The sequence below is a fragment of the Oryctolagus cuniculus genome, chromosome 11 (genome assembly GCF_964237555.1).
Source record: "Oryctolagus cuniculus chromosome 11, mOryCun1.1, whole genome shotgun sequence".
Taxonomy (NCBI): Eukaryota; Metazoa; Chordata; class Mammalia; order Lagomorpha; family Leporidae; genus Oryctolagus; species Oryctolagus cuniculus.
The window spans coordinates 4,018,111-4,026,766 of NC_091442.1; the positions used below are offsets into that span (position 1 = coordinate 4,018,111).

Consider the following 8,656-nt stretch of genomic DNA (forward strand, 5'->3'; position numbering starts at 1 on the left):
AGCCGGTCACCTGAGATGACCTTGGGAACACTGTTTGGCCCATCCGGCCCTTTCCTGAGGTCCTAGAGGTGACATTTGCTGGTGACGGTGACCCACGTGGCAGGTGCTGCGTGGAGCGCTGTGCTCCTGTGTGCTGGCTCTTCCAGCCAGGGCAGCCCACGAAGGCCCGAGTTTCCTGTTCTGGGACTGGGGAGGTGGGGAGGCTGGACCCGTGCACCTGCTGTGTGGCTCCGAAGGCGTCTGCAGCCAGCCCCGTGCAGGCGGGAGACGGGAAGTTCCAGTTGCCACTGGAGGCTCCTGGGGACGGTCTCCCTGGATGAGGGGGGCCCTTCTGCTGGGGGCAGGCGGCTAAGGGGTGTTCACCCGAGGGACGGGCCGGAGGAGTGAGGCCAGCGTTCAGGGCTGTGACTCGAAGACAGGGGTTCCAGGGTGGAGACGGCACACCCGCCCGCACCTGTGTACTTCCTCTTGAAAAGCAGGCCTGGGGCTGTTTGGACACGGGACCACCTGGCCAGGGGGTCATCCTAGCTGGGGGTGGGGCTGGGGGCAACAGAATCCCCTTGGGAGGGACTCAATGATTATCTGAAAACTTAAACCACTCATTTTCTTTAAAGCCCTAGCTAGAAATCCCCAAGACATCAAAAACAAACCAGAGAAAAAGTATAACAGAGAATCTATTTTTGCTTTATTCATTATGTTAGCCGAGAATAAGTGTGTTCCGAGAACATTCTAGAAGGGAGGCACTGATGAGAATGTGTCAGGCGTCCTCTGTGTGCTTTGCCATGTCTCATGAGCACCCAGGCCAGGGCTCCGTCATCCGGGACGCTGGACAGTTCTTCCTCTGCCAGGCCTGGCCTGGGTGCCCAGGGGCCGCAGCCTGGGCGGCTCAGTGGATGCCCTGCTTGGGCCAGCCCAGCTCTCGGGCGTAGGCCCCTTTGCAGCTTCTGATCTCACAGTCGAGTTCCAGGCACTTGTTGAGGCCTGGCACCCCGGACCTCCAGCCGATGAAGCCTTGGGTGGTCTGCGGAACTGGGGGAGACGGGAGGACCTGGGGAGGGGATGCAGAGGTTAGCCCCCCCGGGCCACAGCGGTGGGCGCAGCCACAGCCTTCCTGGGACAGGCACGGGAGTGTGGGCAGCCGGCATCCCCAGGGTGTGCTGGAATAAGCCTGCTCCCATTGGCGGATGCTGAGGCTGGTGCCTTTCTGGGACCTAGTCCCCCCCAAGGGGCTGCTTTCTCTTGTAATGGCCCCCGGCTAATTTGGCATCCAGGAGGACAGGTGCAGAAATGCCAGATACAGTCCCGGGTTGATGATGATTGGAACAAGTCCCGAGGGGCGCGCCCTTGGGCCATTTCCCGTGTGACCGTCGCAGGGGGCGCCCACACAGGCCTGGGTGAGACGCCTGCTCCATGCCTGGTCCTGTGCCGAGTCCTTGGTGGTCGTGACACAGTGGTACCGCGTGTCTGAACACATCGCACCATAACAAAAATACGGCAGCAGGGTAAAAAGTTACAGACACACACAGGCACCCAGCACGAAGCGGCCTGGCAGCGCTGGAAGTCGCTCTGGGCCGGCCTGCGAGTGGGGAGGGGACTTGAGGCCCAGGACGGGACCGTGCCGGCCGCACCTGTCCACGCCGACGCTCAGGCTGCGGTAAATCTGAGGGATTTTTTTTTTTAGTTTTAATAATAAATTAACACTAACGTACTATAACTTTTTCACTTCCTACACTTCAAACTCTTAAAAACTTTAATCTTTGGGGCCAGTGCTGTGGCGTAGTGGGTAAAGCTGCTGCCTGTAGTGCTGGCATCCCATGTTGGTGCAGGTTTGAGTCCCGGCTGCTCCACTTCCGATCCAACTCTCTGCTATGGCCTGGGAAAGCAGAAGAAAATAGCCCATGCATCTGTGTGGGAGACCCAGAAGAAGCTCCTGGCTCCTGGCTCCTGGCTCCTGGCTTTGGATTGGCGCAGCTCTGGCCGTTGCGGTCAACTGGGGAGTGAACCAGCGGATGGAAGACCTCTCTTTCTCCCTCCCTCTCTCTGCCTCTCCTTCTCTCTCTGTGTAACTCTGACTTTCAAATAAATATCTTTTTTTAAAAAATTTCAATCTTAAAAAAGCAACGCTGTGTTTAAAGCGGTCACGTTGTAGGCCGTCGGAAGTTTTCAGCTCCATTGTGATCCAAGGTGGCTCGTGGCTGAGGCACTGGGATGAGGCACAAGGCTGTTCAAGGACTTCGCGGCCCTGTAAGGACCGGATGACGGGGGATGAACAGTGGCCGTGCGTCCTCTGGTAGGAGGGCGCTAGGATGTGCCATGTGCACTCATACCTCCACCTCAGGGGACTGCGGGCTGGAGAAGCACCTACATTTAATTAGAAGCCAAGAGGGCAGGCTTCTGTGTGACATGAGAGCGCACGATGTCATCTGTGAGCTGCTCGGGCACACGGGGACTTTTGGGGAGCGAGGGCAGATGTGTAGCAGGTCCCCCTCCTTTGGCAAAAGCCCTGTTTGACTCCCACAAGGTGGGCCAGAGTGGGGGGCATCAGTTCTTCTTCCTTCCTTCCTTCCTTCCTTCCTTCCTTCCTTCCTTCCTTCCTTCCTTCCTTCCTTCTTTCTTTGAAAGTCAGAGTTGCACAGAGAGAGAGAGAGAGAGAGAGAGAGAGAGAGAGAGGTCTTCCACCCGCTGGTTCACTCCCCAACTGGCCGCAATGGCTGGAGCTGTGCCGATCCGAAGCCAGGAGCCAGGAGCTTCTCCTGGTCTCCCATGTGGGTGCAGGGGCCCCAGCACTTGGGCCATCTTCTGCTGCTTTCCCCAAATGTCAGCCAGGGGAGAGAACATAGGGTGTTTTAACTACCTTATTACTTAGATTTTTGCTATATTTCTAAAACAGCTTTTAACAGTGACTCTACATGGCTTTATAATCGGGGCGGGGGGAGCCCCCAACACAGCTCATTGGAGCAGCTCACTCTTGATTCACTCATTCCTTCTGCTCATCAAACGTTCCCCGGATGCCAGCCTCCCCACCTGACCCTGAGGCACGTATGGGAGAGCGACGAGCTCTCCTGCCTCTGGCCACCTTCAACTTGGCTTTCTACCCCCCCTCCCCACCAGCACCACACTGCCTGCTCCTTGGCTCGGCACAGAGCGTGGCCCAGGGATGCGGGCAGGCAGGTGTCGGGCAAGGAGCAGCTGAGGTCGTCTGCCCCACGCTGCAGCCCTGCCCCAGCACCCACCTCCCCCCACCCCTGCAGCAAAAACCCAGCTTCCGTGAAACCACGGCTTCCAACCAGCGCTGGCCCCAAATAACCAATATGGCGGCCGGCTGCAGGCTTGCGGTGGCCTTCAGCTAACTATAATATCATTGTAATAAAATAACCATAGCTTCCATTCCCACTCCTGTCACGCCCTGATACCATGACACTTCTCAGATTTTGGAAAAGGCTAAGGAAATGAGTGATACTCAAACCCTGCCCTAAATTCCACCTTCCATGAATATTCAATTGAACCCTTCCCAAACTCCACCCCTTATGAATATGCAAGAATATGCAATTAAATCCTGTCCCAGACACCACCTCCCGTGCCTCCAGATCATAGGGGTGGCTCTGAACCTTTGAGCATGCCCCACCCCCTGAATTGTGTACAGATGTCTTATTCCTTTGCTAACTTTTACTGTTTTCTCATCTTCAAACTCTTTCTTGCATTGGAAACAAGAACCTGAGTTCACCATCCAATGATGTCTTGGCCCAGCAACCCCACCACGCAAGGACCCGCTGGCATAAAGACTGACAATTTCTGGAGGCACCTGTGCTGTGTGCACAGCTGACCAGGTCTCGCGTGGCAACGCTGTCCAAGTCCTCTCTTCCCTCTGCTGCCCTCTGCCCTCGGCTGGCCTCCACTCAGCCCGTCTCCCGGGGCGTCCCTGTGAGCCCCACTGAGCTCCTGGCACCTAGCGATGGCTGCAGTCTGTAAAAACACTGGGCTCGGGCGCTGGCGCTGTGGTGTAGCAGGTGAGGCTGCCACCGGCAGTACCGGCATCCCAAATGGGCTCTGGTTCAAGACCCCGCTGGTCCACTTCTCGTCCAGCTCTCTGCTATGGCCTGGGAAAGCAGTGGAAAATGGCCCAGCTGGAACTCAAACCGGCACCCATACGGGATGCCGGCAGTGCTAGGCGGTGGCTTTACCAGCTACACCACAGTGCCAGCTCCAAAATAAATAGATAAATCTTTCAAAAAAATGCTGGGCTCTGTTCTGGTCCCTCATATGCATCATCCCACTGGACCCTGACCCCAGGAGGCACAGAGAGGTCAAGCCACTCACCCAGGATCACACAGGAGGTGAGCGACAGAGCAGGACCCAGATGCGGTGGTTTCACCCCAGAGCCCGAGCCTGTCCTGCTTACCCAGGATGTTTGCTGAGAGGGCGGGGCCGGCCCCTCGTGCCTCAGCGTCCCTCTGCCTCTGCAGGGTGGGAGGCAGGAGCCCACGCAGGTGCAGGTGCACTTCCCACTTCTGCCCTTGGGAGTGCGTGGACAGCGGCTGCAGGCCGGCCAGGCCCACTGTGCGCTTACCTTCCACGGCCCACGCGCTGCTTACTTAGGCAAACAAGTGTCTAGAAAGGGCTTTGCGAACCTTGATGTATTTCTCCACGGGCGTCCCTGGGCGGATGCGGAAGCGCTCGGGAAGCTCGACCTTGGGCTTCGGAGAGGGGGCTTCTGCCTCACCCTGGAGCAACTGCAAAGAACCGGGGCGGGCGCCTCAGGCTGAGCCGTCCGGGGCGTTCTCGTCACCCCGCCCCCAGAAAGGCACACGTGACGGTGACGAAAGTGGGCACGGGACATTGGGGGCAGTGGTCCCACTTAACAGCTGGACAAGGGCGCAGGCCGGCTCCCGCCCCTGCCCCCTGCAGCCCGAGGCGCCCTCCCTCAATTCAAATGCCAGCCGGGTTCCGGATCCGACCTTTCAAACCCTACAGGAGAGCCACATCCCCCTCCTGAATTTTCCAAGCAATTTTGAACTCTTTGAAAGCCCGATGTAATTACACACAAGGATTATTAATACAGACTCCTTTATGCATATTAATAGGGACTCATTTCATGCATAAAATGTCAGATTGTACAACTCTCTAAGAATTAAAGGAACTCATTAAGAACGGCACAGTTTCTGAGCTGCAGGGGCGGGGTGCCTCACAACGCGGGGGCCCTCCCGCGAGCGGGGTGGACACGGCTCTTCAGGCCCGCGACCCCCACCCCAGCAAGGCGGCGTCCTCGTGCCGGTGCCTACCCGGGCACTCCGTGTGTTTGGGCAGTGTCGTGGACATCGGGGCCACTTAGTGGAGACGTCACGTGAGCGTCCCTGGACTCTGCAGCTCCTATGCACTGCCTGCCCCGCCCCCACCCACACACTCCGCACACTCTGCCAGTCCCCAGCACTCCCAGGGAACGGGGTGGGGCCCCTTCTGCCCCTGTCACTTCTCTGGTTCTCACAGACGTCCAGATGCACAGAGGACCCCACGGGGGCCTCCAGCAATGCCTCCCAGACCCCTTGCCTTGCGGGCCTCCCTAGGGGTCCACACAGCTTCTCGTTCTGTCTGCATCTCAGTAACCCAGGGAGGCAGGAAGGGAAGTCGGCCCTCAGGTGCCCTTGGAAGCAGGGCTTCGCACCTTTGGGTCCCTGATTGGTCACGTGACTTCTGAACTCAGTTTGCTAATCTGTAAAATGGGCTTAAAGTAGCACCTCTTCCCTGCACGGGGTCCTTTGGCAGGTGACGTGACCCAGTTCTGCGGAAGCACCTAGCACGTGCCAGGCACACAGTAGGTGCTCAATATTCGCTTCTGTTTCCAGAGGCGGCCACTTTGCCTACGAGATGCTGGTTCATTTTATTCTAGCCGGTCCCGCACCTCGGCAGCACTCGCTGTTCAGAGTGTGGCTCACACACCCCTGTGCTCACCTCCTCCAGCGGGGTCGTTAAAAACCCCCAGTTCTGGGCCCAGTTCTGCCGCGCCTCGGATTCAGCCTTCAGGCGGTATCTCCTGGAAGACAAAGTCCCAGAGAGCAGGCTCAGGCCAGAGAAAGGCTCAGCGGACCGCAGAAGGCCCCAGAGGCCCCCTGCGGGAATGTCATGGCTCCATGCACGCTGTGCCGGGCACGGTCGGATGCCGGGGAGTGAGGGCGCCGGGCCCCTTGGCGAGGGAGAGTGCTCCATGGACGTGGCCAGGGCAGTCAGCATCGCCGGGACCCGGATGTCCGGTGCCCCCGGAGCAGCAGGGACCTCGCCCCAACCCCGCCCTGTGCTGACCACCCAGGCCCTGGGTTGAGGACTGAGCAGCTGGGGCGTCACAGTCCAAACATCAGCTCGGCGCTTGGACCTGTCAGGTTTCTTCCACCTGGGAATCGGCACCTGCACGTCCCCACCCCCAGCGCTCCAGCCCCACTGCGGCTCTCGGCCCCCTCCCAACACAGACCTGAGGCACACGGTGAACACCACACGGGGGACGGGAATTCTAATTCGCACGTCTGTTTCTGGCTCGTTCATTTGTTTTGAAGTCTGCTGGGGATTCGACATCTGCAGCTTACCCCGGTGTGGACATTTCGAGTGGTCAGAAGCCACACGTGGACGTGGGCTGGCACAGTCCAGGTGCTACCCTGTTCACAAGGAGGGGAGGGACCACCGGGCCTGGGTCTTGACAGACGGACGAGCGGGAGAGGTCGGGGTGGGGGCAGGACACTGCAGAAGGAACGGACCCGGGCCACGCGTCCTGCCTCCTGGAGGCAGAGTCTGTGTGTCTTATGCCGGGTGATCCTGGGTTTCTACCATGACGGTGATGAAAGCAGGTTTGGTAAGTGACAGGGACGGGAAGGGACTAGGACTGGTGTGCACGGAAACAGGCGAGGGGAGGTTTGGAAGGGGGCAACTGTGTTTTGCCGCTGCTAACGCGAAGCTGCCCCTGCGTCTCCACGTCACCTACAGCCTCAGCCCAGGGCTGACCCCAGCACTTAGCAGACTCAGCGACAGACAGACGCCCGCCACACCAGCCCGCACGCACACCTTTTACATCCAAAAGTTCTTAAGGCTTAAACGCCCAGGAAAACCTAGAGACAAAGGTACTGGCAGCTCTCTCAGGCTGAACGCTGAGATTTTCTATCTGAAGCAAATCTGGGACTCTTAGAAGGACGTTAGGAGGCTCCCGGGGAAGGGCCGTCCAGTCCCCAGCCCTGGCGCCCCTGGTGCCCTGGCACGGGCCGTCCTCAGTGCAGGCCCCTCCAGCCCACCGCTCCACCACCTTCTGGGCTCGTGGGGACCAGGAGCCGCCAGGTGAGCACCTCTCAGGGGAGGACCGCCCAGCCCAGCGGGTCCCCGGTGTTACCAGATCTCGTCCTGGGCCACCAGGTTCATGCGCTCAGCCGCCGCGGTGCTCAGAGGTTTCTGTGCCATGGCGCCTGGGATCTCCTGGGCCAGGCACTCAGGGACCCCGGGCTCCGCGTCCCGCGTCGCTTGGCAACCGGTCTCCCGGACGACACGGGACGCGGAGGCGGTGCCGCACCTGCCTGGCCGGGGTGGGGCGGCGGCGCAGAGAGGGCCCAGTCTGCCCAGTCAGCCTGGGCTAGGGTGGAGCCCTGTGCGACCTCGCGGTCCGCCTGCCCCTTTGCAGGAAGCCCTTAGACCTAGCCCCTCGCCTCCTTTCAAAGTATAAACCCGTAATAACGGGGTGCACTCCTGCCGGAGCACAGAGCGTCACGGCAAAGGAGCACATCTCAATAACCAGCGACCTGGGCACGGAGCACGGGCAGCCCCCCCCCAGCGCCCCCGCGGTCCCCCCCACCCCAGCGGCCCCTGCGGTCCCCCCCACCCCAGCGGCTCCCGCGGTCCCTCCCCCCCACCCCAGCGGCCCCCGCGGCCCCCCCCCCCCCCCCCCCCCCCGTGAACGCTGAGGCCTCGTTCCCAGCAGGTGACGGACGTTTGTGGCCTGGAGTCACCCGGCATTGCAGGGCAGGTGCAATGTGGGGCATCCACAGCGCTGCCAGGAGCCCGCGTGTCCAGCGGCTGATGGACACTGCATTCCGCCGCTGCACCAGTGCGGCCAGCGGTGCTACCGTGCCTGTCCCCTGGAGAATCCAGGTGGTGTCTGCTGGCATCCAGCCCCTAAGAGCCCCTACATGAAATTCACAGTAGCATCACCTGCAGACCCCAACACCCCCACCCTCTGCTTCATGCCGTCACCAGGGGGTGCTCAATCTGTGTTTGTTGATTGACTCGCTGACCCCTGGCTTCATCATGTTGTAATGGGCCTGGAATGGAAAGTGGGTCGGATATAAGAGCTAAGGGACCGGCAAGGCAGGGTAGGGGGCATTTTTCTGGCCCAGCAACCGCAGGACACACAGATATCCCCCGTCTCTCGGGCTGAGAGGAAGCACACCTCTTGGCCGACCCACGCCTGTCTCCCAGACCGTGATCAAGGCCCTGCTGTGAGAGGCAGGAGGGTTTTCACCTCCAGCTGGGTATCTGGGGGCCTCCGCCCGCACCCCCAGCAGACCTGGGCGTTGATGCAGCATTAGCAGGGCTGGGGCGGCTTCCTCCTGTGTCGGCATCTCCGTCCTAAAGGCTTGGCTGCCGGAAACGCCTGGCCCAGGCCCAAGGTTGGGGTGGTCCCAACCCCTGC

General features: G+C 60.1%; 1 protein-coding gene across 2 annotated transcripts; it reads right to left on the bottom strand.

The window, feature by feature from the left end:
* Window positions 1-663: 663 nt before the first annotated feature.
* CIMIP1 (ciliary microtubule inner protein 1) lies at window positions 664-7,521 on the bottom strand. 2 transcript variants are annotated; one of them, XM_070051376.1, is made up of 5 exons: window positions 7,364-7,521; window positions 5,947-6,028; window positions 4,629-4,730; window positions 868-1,048; window positions 664-801 (listed from the first exon to the last, which is right to left on the bottom strand). In XM_070051376.1, the coding sequence occupies exons 1-4, from the start codon at window positions 7,429-7,431 to the stop codon at window positions 887-889; spliced, it is 414 nt and encodes a 137-aa protein (XP_069907477.1). In that variant the 5' UTR covers window positions 7,432-7,521; the 3' UTR covers window positions 664-801; window positions 868-886. The 2 variants fall into 2 exon arrangements, with proteins under 2 accessions (XP_069907477.1, XP_002723588.1); XM_002723542.5 differs by having other exon boundaries at window positions 664-1,048.
* Window positions 7,522-8,656: the final 1,135 nt, after the last annotated feature.

What these genes read in the sequence shown, in the direction of transcription:
- CIMIP1 (XM_070051376.1), bottom strand. Translation starts at nt 7,431, where the DNA reads ATGGCACAGAAACCTCTGAGCACCGCGGCGGCTGAGCGCATGAACCTG. An exon ending in GTGGCCCAGGACGAGATCTG is followed by an intron (nt 6,029 to 7,363) that starts GTAACACCGGGG and finishes TTTGTCTTCCAG; the next exon opens with GAGATACCGCCTGAAGGCTG. An exon ending in CCGTGGAGAAATACATCAAG is followed by an intron (nt 1,049 to 4,628) that starts GTTCGCAAAGCC and finishes TCCCCTCCCCAG; the next exon opens with GTCCTCCCGTCTCCCCCAGT.